The following is a 14400-nucleotide window of genomic DNA, read 5'->3' as shown; positions in this document are numbered from 1 at the left end:
TGGTTTATCTACTGCTGGGGAAAATGAAAGGACTGTCGATAAACATTACACACTAAACGAGTTAGGAATAAGGAAGTACAGACATGATCTAGCAAACGTTTTAGGTTAAAAATAACACTAAACTAATATTTGTAGCAATGAAAATCTGTCTATTAATAGTGAGAATATTCTGTATTAATCTACCGATCTTTTACAGCTTCGTGGAATCTCAATCAGGTAAAAAGAGCAATGTGTGCGTGTGTGTGTGTGTGTGTGTGTGTGTGTGTTATTCATTAATTCTTTAATTTATTATTTATTCATATTATTTATGCAATTTCACAAACTCCTTTACAGGGGTTAGTGTTGCTGTTGGTCTGATGCCACCCAGACACACTGCAAAGGGTGAATTTAATCTATTGCAGAAAGAAACAGACTTACATATTTACACTATAACACATATGATGAAACTAGATTACCATGATAAAATTATATCAAGAGCATGCAAAACTACCTATAGACAATGACTGGAAGAGATGGAGGGGAGGATAACACTCAGGTCCCTAAGTCTCATGTTGATGTGCAACATTCAGACATTAAGGGGCCGCTATAGATTATGTGTTGCTGTGTTAAACGTTAAATATACTGTACATTTTATCATGACCACTAACACTGTTGTGCCTTTAATACATATGACCAATATATTTCAAAAATCTTCATGTATATGTTAAGTAAAGACCAGTATTTCTCCTAGCAGTCTTCGTTCAGTGAACAACCGATGTAGTTAGTCTGACGGTGGGCGTTTATTGTTCACTGTTTGTGTCGTGAGTTAGCTACCGTCTCAAAAGTGATCACATGGGGTCTGTCCCTTAGCCTTCAGTCTGGTCCAACAGATTTACATTTTAGTCTAAGAAGGAGACTAAAAATAGATTTAAACAGGTCTACATTAAGAAGATTAGTAAACATTGTTTACGGTATTGGCATTACACAGTTAGCCAAAATCATCAAAGCTCTGTTAGTCACTACTATTTACAAGGCAAAATAATGAATCAAGTCAAAATCTTAATACAAGTTTTTTGATTGAGAAATCAATTGAAAATTAATATGAATGAAAATTCATTATTAATTCAACTCCACTTCTGCCAGCCTCTGCTTTGCTTTAATAAGTGCATTTATTTTATTGTGTTTGGATTCATAGGACAAGTAGGTTTGTGTGTAGTTTCACTGGCGAGTCGGATACTGCCCAATGAAATAGTGTCCATACAGAGTTTATTGTGCCACATCAGTCTTTCTGTGCCATAGATGCCACTGGCTTATCCATTCTACCATCTTTGCCACTGTGCCGCCCTTGTGTGTTCTTTATCGGGCTGCTTTATTCGACTTCCAACTTTTAGTTACATGATCAATAAATTCATATCATTACATATCATTACATTATTTACAGAATGAAATGTAGAATTATTAGAATCACTTCATAAATGTAAACAGAATGTAAATTATAAACCATGTCGATTTGATTTTACATTTTTGAACAGGTCAAAATACAAACTAAGTTTATACCTGATCTAAACTTGTTCAACAAGTAATAATAGTAATAGTAATATAAAATATCAAATCTGAGGTGTAATCAAGTTCACATACACCTACACTTATTTCCTGTGTAGTGACTTATTATAATAATTAGTATAGTCACATCATGCCTAATACAGTGGGGTCAAAAAGTATTTAGTCAGCCACTGATTGTGCAGATTCTCCTACTTAGAAAGATGAGAGAGGTCTGTAATTTTCATCATAGGTACACTTCAACTATGAGAGACAAAATGAGAAAAAAAAATTCAGGAAATCACATTGTAGGATTTTTAAAGAATTTAATTGTAAATTATGGTGGAAAAAAAGTATTTGGTCAATAACAAACAAGCAAGATTTCTGGCTCTCACAGACCTGTAACTTCTTCTTTAAGAAGCTCTTCTGTCCTCCACTCGTTACCTGTATTAATGGCACCTGTTTTACCTCGTTATCTGTATAAAAAACACCTGTCCACAGCCTCAAACAGTCAGACTCCAAACTCAACCATGGCCAAGACCAAAGAGCTGTCGAAGGACACCAGGAAGAAAATTGTAGACCTGCACCAGGCTGGGAAGAGTGAATCTACAATAGGCAAGGTTGGTGTGAATAAATCAACTGTGGGAGCAATTGTAAGAAAATGGAAGACATACAAGACCATTGATAATCTCCCTTGGGGTCAAGATCTCATCCCGTGGGGTCAAAATGATCATGAGAACGATGAGCAAAAATCCCAGAACTACACGGAGGGACCTGATGAATGACCTGCAGAGAGCTGGGACCAAAGTAACAAGGCTACCATCAGTAACACACTATGCCGAGAGGGACTCAAATCCTGCAGTGCCAGGCGTGTCCCCCTGCTTAAGCCAGTACATGTCCAGGCCCGTCTGAAGTTTGCCAGAGAGCATATGGATGATCCAGAAGAGGATTGGGAGAATATCATGTGGTCAGATGAAACCAAAATGGAACTTTTTGGTAAAAACTCAACTCGTCGTGTTTGGAGGAAGAAGAAAAACCCAAGAACACCATACCTACTGTGAAGCATGGGGGTGGAAACATCATGCTTTGGGGCTGTTTTTCTGCAAAGGGGACAGGACGACTGATCCGTGTTAAGGGAAGAATGAACGGGGCCATGTATCGTGAGATTTTAAGCCAAAACCTCCTTCCATCAGTGAGAGCATTGAAGATGGAACGTGGCTGGGTCTTCCAGCATGACAATGATCCCAAACACACCGCTCGGGCAACGAAGGAGTAACTCCGTAAAAAGCATTTCAAAGATCCTGGAGTGGCCTAGCCAGTCTCCAGACCTCAACCCCATAGAAAATTTGTGGAGTCCGTGTTGCCCAGCGACAGCCCCAAAACATCACTGCTCTAGAGGAGATCTGCATGGAGGAATGGGCCAAAATACCAGCTACAGTGTGTGCAAACCTGGTGAAGACTTACAGGAAACGTTTGACCTCTGTCATTGCCAACAAAGGTTATGTTACAAAGTATTGAGTTGAACTTTTGTTATTGACCAAATACTTATTTTCCACCATAATTTACAATTAAATTCTTTAAAAATCCTACAATGTGATTTCCTAGATTTTTTTTTCTCATTTTGTCTCTCATAGTTGAAGTGTACCTATGATGAAAATTACAGACCTCTCTCATCTTTCTAAGTAGGAGAACTTGCACAATCAGTGGCTGACTAAATACTTTTTGGCCCCACTGTACATACATACAAGACAATACATCATGAACTACAAATGTGTTGTTTTTTTTTGCATCCCTCACAACACAGAGCGCTTAAGTGTGGTTGGTCCAATTGCTCACCTTGTTGCTGTAGCTGGTGAAGATCTACTTCTGCCATGTTTGATCCAACCCACCACCAGTGCTGTGAAAATGAGAGTGGAGTGGTACAGATCAGATAAATCAAACGAAATAGTGCATGCATATGAGAATAAAATAGACAAAAATGAAAAGCAGGCTCAGTCCTACAAAGGAAGAACATCACTGTTCAAAGAGGAGCTACAGAATGGCAACACTTCACTAAAGCTCTCAGCACTCCGAGGCTCTGATGGAGGGACTTACAGATGTTTTGTTGAGTTTAAATCCTGGTATGATGACATTACTGTTCAGGTCACAGTTGAAGGTAAGTTAGATTGCTTTGATCAATGGTTGTACACAAAAATATATTACAATTATATATTAAATTATTTAATATCCCAGCTTGTTTGGAAGCTGGGGTCAGAGTGCAGGGTCAGCCACCGTACGGTGCCCCTGGAGCAGACAGGGTTAAGGCCTTGCTCAAGGACCCAACAGTGGCTGCATAGCAGAGCCTGGATTTGAACCGCCAGTCTTCTGGTTGATAGCCCAAAGCTCTACCCACTAGGCTACCACTGTCCCATCCAACAAGTTTGGTCAATCACCATTAATCATGCCATAAGACCTTGATCCATATTGAATAAAATGCTAAGGCATGACCTAAAGAGGACCTTAGTTTAAGAAATCCCAGAAAAAATTTAGAGCCCTCCTTACTGTTTTAAAAATCTGGGTCTTATTTTTAAAAATAAGGGTCGTTATTGCTCACTAAATAAAACAGCTAATTTATCTTTAATAAATGAGAGAAAGTTTCAAAGGGGAACATATTTTCTGCAACTGCTAATTGAGATTGCTTTATAAAAAAAGTTTTATATGACAATGTATATCCTATATGTTGTTGATTATTTTAGCTGTTGGAAGCCACCCAGCAATTTCCATAGAGAATTTTGGTTACTCAGGAGGGATCAACCTACTGTGTGAATCTAAAGGCTGGAACCCTGAACCCAGGGTTGAGTGGCTGGACAGAGAGGGAGCTGATCTACCTGCTGAAGCTACACAGACACACAAAGAAGCTAATCTATTCAGTGTAAAACGCCATGTCACTGTTTATGATCATGATGAATCCAACAGATTCTACTGCAGATTTCAACAAAAACATCACATGGTAGAGGCAGACGTTATCATTGATAGTAAGTGTCCATTTTCACTCAACTTTTAAGATTTTAGTAATTATAAAGAATAAGGCTGTTCATAGAAAAATATTCTACTACTTATATCAGGGCAGCACAGTGGGTAGCACTATCACCTCACAGCAAGAAGGTCCTGGGTTCGATCCCCAGGTGGTGCGGTCCGATCCGGTTCCTTTCTGTGTGGAGTTTGCATGTTCTCCTCGTGTCTGCGTGGGTTTTTTCTGTGAACTCCGATTTCCTCCCACAATCCAAAGACATGCAGTCAGGTTAATTGGAGACACTAAATTGCCCTATAGGTGAATAGGTGTGTGTATGTGTGTGTATTTGTGTCTGCCCTGCAATGGACTGGCGCCCCATCCATGGTGTTACTGTGTGCCTTGCGCCCATTGAAAAGCTGGGATAGGTGACCCTATTGGTGACCCTGATTGGATAAGCGGTTAAGAAAGTGAGTGAGTGAGTGAGTGCTTTATATCACCTATAACATGGAACTTCACCACAATCACTTGAAGTAATAAGTTTACATACACTTTGGTCATTAAAACAAGCTAAAGTTTTAGCAAGTTATATAGATTCTACTTTGTACATGACACAAGCAATTTTTATAATTTTACCTATATATAATTTTACTTATAATTCACTACATAACACAAATCTACATCAGGCTGCTCAGCAATCACTCCAAAACTACCATTAAAAAACCTGTTAACAGTTTGCGACTGCAAATGGGGTCAAAGAAATGTTCTCTGGTCTGATGAAACAAAAATGCAAGGGTTTGGCCATAATGTATAGAGATACAAGGGCAAGGCTTGCAGGCCAAAGAGCACCATGCCAACAAGGATCATTTTGTGTTGACCAGAAATGTAAAGCTTGGGCACAAATGGGTCTACTAAATGGATTCTGACCCCAAGCATACTTCCAAATTTGTGGCAAAATGGCAACAAAGTGATGGTAATGAAGTGGCAATCACAAAGCACTGATCTTTGGAAACAGCCAATATTCCAGTAACTTATTGTAAGAAGCTTGTGGAAGGCTACCTGACACAAATGACCTAATTTAAAGAATTTAAAGACAATGCGACCAAATATTTACCATGTGAATGTAAACATCTGAGAACATCTGAGAGAGGGAATGTGATGAAAGAAATAAAAGCTAAATCCTAACTGACCTAAGAGAGTGTACTAGTGTGTACTAGTGGTAAAAGAATTGACAGAGTATGCCATGCCGCAATGAAAAGGTCTTTTCTGTTACTTTAATGTAAATTGAAAACTGATGTGGAGAAATGTATAAACTTTTAGTTTATACCAAAAAATTAAAGAATTTGGATACTGCTATGTTGTTTCATTTCATCCGCTTTGTATTTCAGGTCAAGTTTTTGATGCTTGGAGAAAAGCTGTCATCAGTATTTCACTTTTAGCATTGTTGACTGCTGCTGGATTCGTTGCAGTAATCACTTGTTTCTGTCAGAAGAAAGGTAATATGTTTACATAATTTTAATAGCAATAAAGTTAACATGCCTGCATTACAAAAATGATCATTTAGTGATTATTAGCATATTTTGTAAGCTACATATGTACGTACATATAAGCAGCTTGGTGGGCGCAGTGGGTCTCCACACAGCATAAAGGGTCTAGGTTCGATTCCCTGGCCAGGCGGTCAGGGTCCTTTCTGTGTCCACCGGAGGTTTCGTCTAGGAGCTTTGGTTTGCTCCCACAGTCCAAAGACATGTCAGGTTAATTGGAGCTACCAGAAATTGCCCTAACTGTAAGTGTGTGTGTGAATGTATGTGCCCTGTGATGAAATGGCAACATGTCCAGTGTGAATCAGACCCACTGCAACCCTGACCAGCATAAAACAGACAATGAATCAATGAATATGTACCTCTTATATGGCATTAATTGCAGATTTAGTAGTACTGTGAGTAATTCAGAATTAAATTAACCTTACCATTATAAAATATCATCACTTAATACACACAAGTATTATACTACATGGTTTGTATCAATAAACTATATGTGGTCAAAAATATTCTCTTTGTATGTAGTTCAAATTTTCTATAGTTAACTTTTTGTTTTTATTATTTATAGCACTTCAAAGAACACTGAAGAAGCAAGGTAAGCAAAATAACCAAAATGTCTAATATATATTTAATTATATATATATATATATATATGTGTGTGTGTGTGTGTGTGTATAATATACAACTGTGATTTATGCCACTGATACCACAATTAAAAGAAAGAAAGAAAAGTTTTTCACTGTGTAATAATAATAATAATGTCTATTTATTTAGCATATTTCCTAAGCTCATAAATGCTTTACAATAGTTAGTACATGCATATGATAAACAATTCCAAAAGAAAAGAAATGGGATTAGGAGAATAGAGTTGGGACAGAAAGGGGTGTTTTTAGTTGCATTTTCCAAGACGTAAATGTTGTGATGTTATGTTAGTTTTGGGAAAAGTTATTACATTTAGGAGACACTTTACCTATTAATTTAATAAAGAATGTTTATTTCATTGGTGGTCCAGGGATGCAAATAATTGGTGGAAAGAAATAAAAAATGTAACAAATGTAACAGAAGTGTGTAAACTTTTTATATTCACTGTGTATAATTTTTGTAACATTATTTTATCTTGTGTTGTTTTGTCGATTTCAGAGACAGAGAAGAGAAGTCTAGAGGATGGTATTTATATAATCTCTTACTTACTAAATGGTTTAAACTTTTAAAAGAACTTTTAAAGCATTTTATATTGTATATCTATTTTTCAATAACAGTGAAATGCTGAAAACCACAAACTCAAATAGTATATTTATTTATTTTATATTTTATATGTATTTTATTGTTTATCAATAATATATACACTGATCAGCCATAACATTAAAACCACCTCCTTGTTTCTACACACATTGCCCATTTTATCAGCTTCACTTACAATATAGAAGCACTTTGTAGTTCTACAATTACTGACTGTAGTCCATCTGTTTCTCTGCATGTTTTGTTAGCCCCCTTTTACCCTGTTCTTCAATGGTCAGGACCCCCACAGGACCACCACAGAGCAGGTATTATTTAGGTGGTGGATCATTCTCAGCACTGCAGTGACACTGACATGGTGGTGGTGTGTTAGTGTGTGTTGTGGTATGAGTGGATAAGACAAAGCAGTGCCACTGGAGTTTTTGAATACCGTGTCCACTCACTGTCCACTCTATTAGACACTCCTACCTAGTTGGTCCACCTTGTAGATGTAAAGTCAGAAACAATCATTTATCTACTGCTGCTGTTTGAGTTGGTCATCTTTGAGATCTTCATCAGTGGTCACAGGACGCTGCCCACGGGGCGCTGTTGGATGAATGTTTTTGGTTGGTGGACTATTCTCAGTCCAGCAGTGACAGTAAGGTGTTTAAAAAGTCGAGCAGCGCTGCTGTGTCCGATCCACTCATATCAGCACAACACACACTGACACACCACCACCATGTCAGTTTCACTGTAGTGCTCTGAATGATCCACCACCCAATTAATACCTACTCTGTGGGGGTCCTGGCTATTGAAGAACAGCATTAAAGGGGGTTAACAAAGCATGCAGAGAAACAGATGGACTACAGTCAGTAATTGTAGAACTACAAAGTGCTTCTATATGGTAAGTGGAGCTGATAAAATAGAGTCAGTGAAACAAGATCATATTATTATCTTTTTATATTTTATTAAAATATTAAAATTTTTAATATTTAATATAAAAATGTGACTTAGACTAATGTCAGTAGTTTACCTCTGTAAATATTTTAATTATTATAAACAAAAAGTAATTAAAATAATTATTATTAATTATTATTATTATTATTATTATTATTATTATTATTAAATTGCTATAATATTTGTTCTTATGCAAATACATTTTCTAGAATTTTAAATAAAACCAGAAATACACCCTGAGGATGGTGCTACACTTATTAATCCAATCACCCACATTTAGGAATGAGATCATTTTGCCAATCTAACTTTATTTGAGAGGTGAAGGAAAACCAAACTATGCACATGAAGGAGAACAGATGAAATTTTTCATAGACGGTGCACAGTGGCAAGAATGAAACCAAGTTCCAAGGAATTGTAGTGTGTGGTTCAACCAGCTGAGTCTACATTCTTCACTTCATTTATGTATGGTGGAAAATAACAATGATACTTCATTTTAGAAAGGTTTTGTGTGTGTTTAAATTATTTTATTAATAAATCCACTTATCTTTTCTGGTTTCAGAGATTCAGATGCTACATGTTGCAAATGGTAATATCCTTTTAAAGTACTTTAAAGATAATTTAATGATTTGTAATTTAGTGTACAATTAATTTGTATTTCAGTGTCAGTTGCTAATTCTCTATTTTCGATAATAACCACATTGGCGCTCCATTTTTACAGCTTGCCTCTGATCTTTTCATCTGGACTTTAAAGCTCTTTAATAGGATTACTCTCTTAAAATCCTTAGATTGGCAAAGTTTAAAGTTTTTCAGTCCAGTTTGTCTTTCACTGGTTTTTCATCTTCTTATGGTTCCATATAACAACCATTAAGTTTAAAAAAACCTAAAATATATGTCACAAAAAATTGTGGCGTGGAGTTTAACATCAGTAGAGAGGCAGCATAATGTTTAACGTAAAAATGATAATAATGTTGTACACATCTGTTTGCAGATATTGAAAAGAAAAGAAAGTATGAAGGTAAGAAAGACTGTTATAGCAAAATAAATAAATAAACATATAAATAAATCAAATAATTCACAATTATTATATAATTCGAATAATTTGTTTTATTTTCATGTTTTATCACATAGAAGCACTGGGGATTCGAACCCCGCAGTTTACCGTTGCACCACCATTAAGTTTATTCTGGCCATGAGCAAGTAAACTCTGTGGCGTTCAGATCATTTGGTATAGATTAGCCCAATTTGTGCAAAGAAAAGAATCCTCAAACCATCATACCACCACCATCAATCTTCACAGATTGAAGCAACACAAATTGGGGTCTGTGAATTCATGCTGTTTACATCAAATCAAATAACAATATGGAAATTCTAACCTGACTATTCACTTAAATTACATTTGGCTGCGGGTGTCCTAATGCTTGTATTTAGCAATAGCAGTAGCAGATTTCTACAGTAAGCATTATCATGTTTGTTGGATCACACTATCGTATCCGTTTTGTGCTGGTGCCAAAACCAGCCACTAGGAGTCAGTGTTTCAGCAGCAAGGATGTGAATCCTCAAGCAGGCCTACTTTCAGACACGGACAACTGTGTCTGTAGTGTGCCTGACCACGGCACTGGCACGGCTAACGCTAAATATAAGTCTTGGCAGTGGTGAGGTAGTGCATTAGACTGCTGTGCCACCCAAATAACCCTCTCATATAACTTATATATCTTAATGTAGATAGATGCTGCAGATAGCCTTGTGAGACTACATATTTTAAATTAAATTTAAACTCCTGAAATATTCCTTACTAAAATATCTGTCTTTCAGTGGATGTAACTCTAGATCCAGAATCAGCAAGTCCCAAACTCATCTTGTCTGAAGATGGAAAACAAGTAAAACATGGAGACAAAAAACAGGATCTTCCTGATACACCAGTACGGTTTGATCATAGTCCCTGTGTCCTGGGAAACCAGGGGTTCTCAGAAAGATTTTACTATGAGATACAAGTTGGCAAAAAAATTAAATGGGATCTCGGAGTGGCCACAGAATCTGTTAACAGGAAGGGACAGATTTCTCTGAGCCCTGAGAATGGATTCTGGACTGTGGTACATAGACTTGGCAATGAATATAGAGCTTGTTTGGGTCCCTCTGTTCCCCTCAACCTGAGAAAGAAACCAGAGAAGGTAGGAGTGTTTGTGGATTATGAGGAGGGTCGGGTGTCTTTTTATGATGTAGGAAACAGGTCTCGTATCTACTCTTTTACAGGACAGTCTTTCACTGAAAAACTCTATCCATTCTTTAGTCCTTGTAACAACGAACATGGTCGGAACTCAGATCCTCTGATTATCTTGCCTGTTTAGGACTGGTTATGAATGGGTACCAACCAAAACTCCAAAACTCTTGCTCGAACTCGCACCCCCCTGTCCAAAGCTTCTAACCAGTCACAGTCTTCAGCCTAGCCACCACAGTCCATTCCCATTCTACTCTGTTGCAGTCGGTGAGGACTTCATGCCGGAGCAGCAAATCTGTTAAGCCTATATCCACCAGCACTCTCCACTACTGGCCTCCTAACACCCACATCAGCCCCAGCCCTCCTTGTCCACTTACGCGTCTGACTGTGAACTTACGGACCTTCTTTCTTGTCGGGCTGCTGGTAGCATCTTCTGCTGCCGCAGGTCTAGTGCCATCATTACCACTGGTTGATACTGGTTGATGTTGGCAGGAGGACAGCTCGTTCCTGTGGCTTCAAGCAAAACAAAAGCAACACATTACATGTAAACAGTGAATAAACATGCATGCACACATGACAAAACTTAAATAAAAATTACATAAATATTGACGTAATTACATAATTAAAAGTGGTATAGTTTACGCTGTGTGATTTCACATTAACACCAATTATCTACTATTCATTATCCATTCAGCTCCTATATTATACTAGCCAGCAGCGCCTTATGGGAAATCCTATATGGCCACTTTTTTACATTGGTTTAGCTTTTCCAAGCTAGCTGCTCACCATATTATTATTATTACTACATTTATATTCAGTCATTACATTGAATGACATTGGAACAATCTAAATAAACCATTTTAAAGTTTAGTCTGCACACAAACCTACAAATTAATTACAGCTTACATTGTTATTTATAAAAAATAATTAATGCACAGTTTCAAGTTTATTTGTATACATGAAACAATGTGAACTGGGGGTATTTACATTATAAACTTAGAATCAATGATTACAAATATAACTTTCCATAAGGTATTGTTTATATCCTTGTTTAAACTGTACACTAGATGTACTCATTCTTATATTATATGGAATCTCATTCCAGACTTTGGTGTGATGGAAAGATCTATAACCATAATTATTTTTATAAACTAGAACGGGGATAATTACATTTGAGACCGACCTAGTGATATGTTCTTGCCTTTGATTAGACCTTGGAAATAAAACAATCAATGATGAAGAAGAATTGGTATGTTGAATCTGAAAATAAAATCTCATCGCATGAGTGTTTACATAATTCTGAAAAGTCAATGCTTTCGAATATGTAAGAGCAGCACAGTGATGAGTCCAAAAGGGCAGATTAGTATGAATTTTATAAGCTCTATTATAGAGTTTAACAATTGGTTCAATAATTTCCTTAGTAGTAAGGGACCAAACAGGTAAACAGTGTGAAATCCTTGAAAGAATCACTGCATGTAAATATATATAAGAAACATTATGTGTAAGATATGATCTAATTTTCTTATAGACATACAATTTCTTATTGAGTTTTTTTGTTAAATTCTGAGTATGATTTAGAAATGTGAGAGATGAATCCAAATAAACTCCTAAATATTTATATAACTTTGTAATCTTTAATACCTGGTGTGCATAACAGATGGGCTCTGAAACAGTTATAGATTTCCTAGCGGAGTGAAAATACATACATTCTGTTTTTTTTACATTTATAGTTAAATGATTCAAATTCAACCATTTATGAAGAGATTGAAGGTCAATGGAAAGTTTTGAATTTATTTCATCTGCATTTGGACCAGAAAAAAAGATCACTGTGTCATCAGCATACAAAAGACAATTTGAATGTCTGCAGATTTTAGGAAGATCATTGATGTATAAAAGAAAAAGTAATGGGCCCAAAATGCTGCCCTGGGGAACTCCTAGACTACATGCTATGGGAGAAGATGTTACATGATCAATTTTAACTGACTGGTATTTGACAAGTAAGAGGAGAGCATCAATATCACCTCAGAAGAAAAATTAAAAGACTTAAAATTTATTTAACAAAATCTGATGATTCACTGTATCAAAGGCTTTACGAAAATCTATAAAGACAGCCCCAGTAATCTGTCCTTTATTAAGAGAAATACGTATTTGTTCAGTAAAAAACAATAATGCAGACATGGTTGATCGAGTAGAACGAAATCCATACTGAAAATCACTAAGAAGATTATTATTTTCAAGATAATGGCTTAACTGATTATAGAGAATGTTTTATAATATTTTAGACATTACTGGAGGAATGGATAAAGGTCTATAGTTTGAAACAAGAGTTGGATCCTCGGATTTAAAAATAGGATTAATTAAAGCAGTTTTCCAGACTGAAGGAAAAATAGAAAGCCTGATACAGAGATTAATCAAATGATGGAATAATGGAATAAAACAATTTGCATAAACCTTCAAAAAATCTATATTTAAACCATATATATCACAAGAATTAGATTTTTTCAGAGAATTTACAATCTCAGATAACTCATTCTGTGTGATCTCTGAAAAAGTAAATTGAGGAAATAATGAAGAAAATGAAGGAGACAAATTAGATAAGGAATCAAAATTAGATGCTAGCTCTTTAACCGCAATTTTTTCATAGTCTGTAATAATAACACCCTCCAACGAAATATGAAAGTTAGTCTGACTTTTCTTACTATTTTCACCAGTAATTATTTTAAGTGTGTTCCATAATGTTTTAGGTTTAGAAGCACTTTGTAATATTTGTTCTTTAAAGTAGTTTATCTTTGCCTTCCGTAATTCAGCAGTACATTTATTTCGAATAACCATAAAATGTGTTTTACTCTCTAGTGTTTTTAATCGTCTATATATTTTTAGAGAGTTTGCCTTCTGTTTCAATAATTGTAAAATTTCATTATTTATCCAGGGTAGCCTATTCTGCCCAAATTGGACTTTCTGAGTGGTAGTGTACTTTTTGCGTATATATTTCCTCCAATCTACTATGAAACTGGACTGCTATTTGCTCTGGATTTTCAGAAAGTATTTCGTTACTCCAGTCATTATTTCCAATTTCCGCATTAAATTGTGATAGTTTAGATTTTGGTATTTTTGTAATAAATCGATTAACATGACTTTGAGGAATTTTTACTTTTTTCCGAACAACATAAACAAGTGAGTGATCCGATATAGCTGTATGTATTACTCCAGAAGAAGAAAATTTTGAAGGCTGATTTGAAAATATAAGGTCAAGAACTGATTTACGAGTACTACTGATTCTAGTTGGCTCTTTAATTAATTGGTATAAACCAAATTTTAATGCAATAGTTTTTAGTGGTTTTGATATCATTCCAGTCTAAGTTTATATCCCCCATTATAATCAGTTCTTTTGTTTTCACTGATTTTATAAGGTCGGTTTATAAGTGCCGGTTCAGCTCCCCATTACAGGTAAGTATTTTTATGTTTCCTTTACACAATACTACAATTATAATTTAAAAAACATTCCTGTGCCTCTCCAAACTGAAATGTCACTAACCTCGCGAGAACTAACAAACCTGGAACAGGGAGAGATGGATGGATGCAAGGAGAGAGAGGGCATTCCTGCCAAAAAAGTAAAGACTGCATGTAAATATCTAGAGAAATGGGACATCGAATTTACCTTTCTAAAGAGGAGCAGGATGGGGCAGAGTTATGCATTCTGTAAGGTTTGTAACTGTGTTTTCATTTAGGCTGTATTATAAGAATTACATATGTAGGAATGTCCACAGCATTTCAGTGTCAACAAAGGTAGGCCTATCAGATTCTGATCATCTAATTGCAGTTTGTAAGTGGTTCACAGGTGGTTATTTTAGATTTCTTGTAAACCTGTCTTAAAATGTAAGGGATACTGAACCTCGGTTGGGCTGGTGGGACGGCTCGAAGCGCGTGGCGGAAAATTTCCGATTGTATTCGATCCAATATATTAT

General features: G+C 36.1%; 1 protein-coding gene across 1 annotated transcript; it reads left to right on the top strand.

The window, feature by feature from the left end:
- Window positions 1-137: 137 nt before the first annotated feature.
- LOC134311941 (butyrophilin subfamily 1 member A1-like) lies at window positions 138-10565 on the top strand. Its single transcript, XM_062993592.1, has 7 exons — window positions 138-216; window positions 3323-3673; window positions 4254-4532; window positions 5896-6003; window positions 6617-6643; window positions 9209-9235; window positions 10033-10565. Exons 1-7 carry the CDS (start codon window positions 138-140, stop codon window positions 10563-10565), a joined length of 1404 nt encoding a protein of 467 aa, XP_062849662.1.
- The last annotated feature ends 3835 nt before the right edge of the window (window positions 10566-14400 follow it).

Source organism: Trichomycterus rosablanca, chromosome 4, assembly GCF_030014385.1.
Source record: "Trichomycterus rosablanca isolate fTriRos1 chromosome 4, fTriRos1.hap1, whole genome shotgun sequence".
In the NCBI taxonomy this organism is placed as follows: domain Eukaryota; kingdom Metazoa; phylum Chordata; class Actinopteri; order Siluriformes; family Trichomycteridae; genus Trichomycterus; species Trichomycterus rosablanca.
This window is presented reverse-complemented; position numbering and strand designations above follow the sequence as displayed.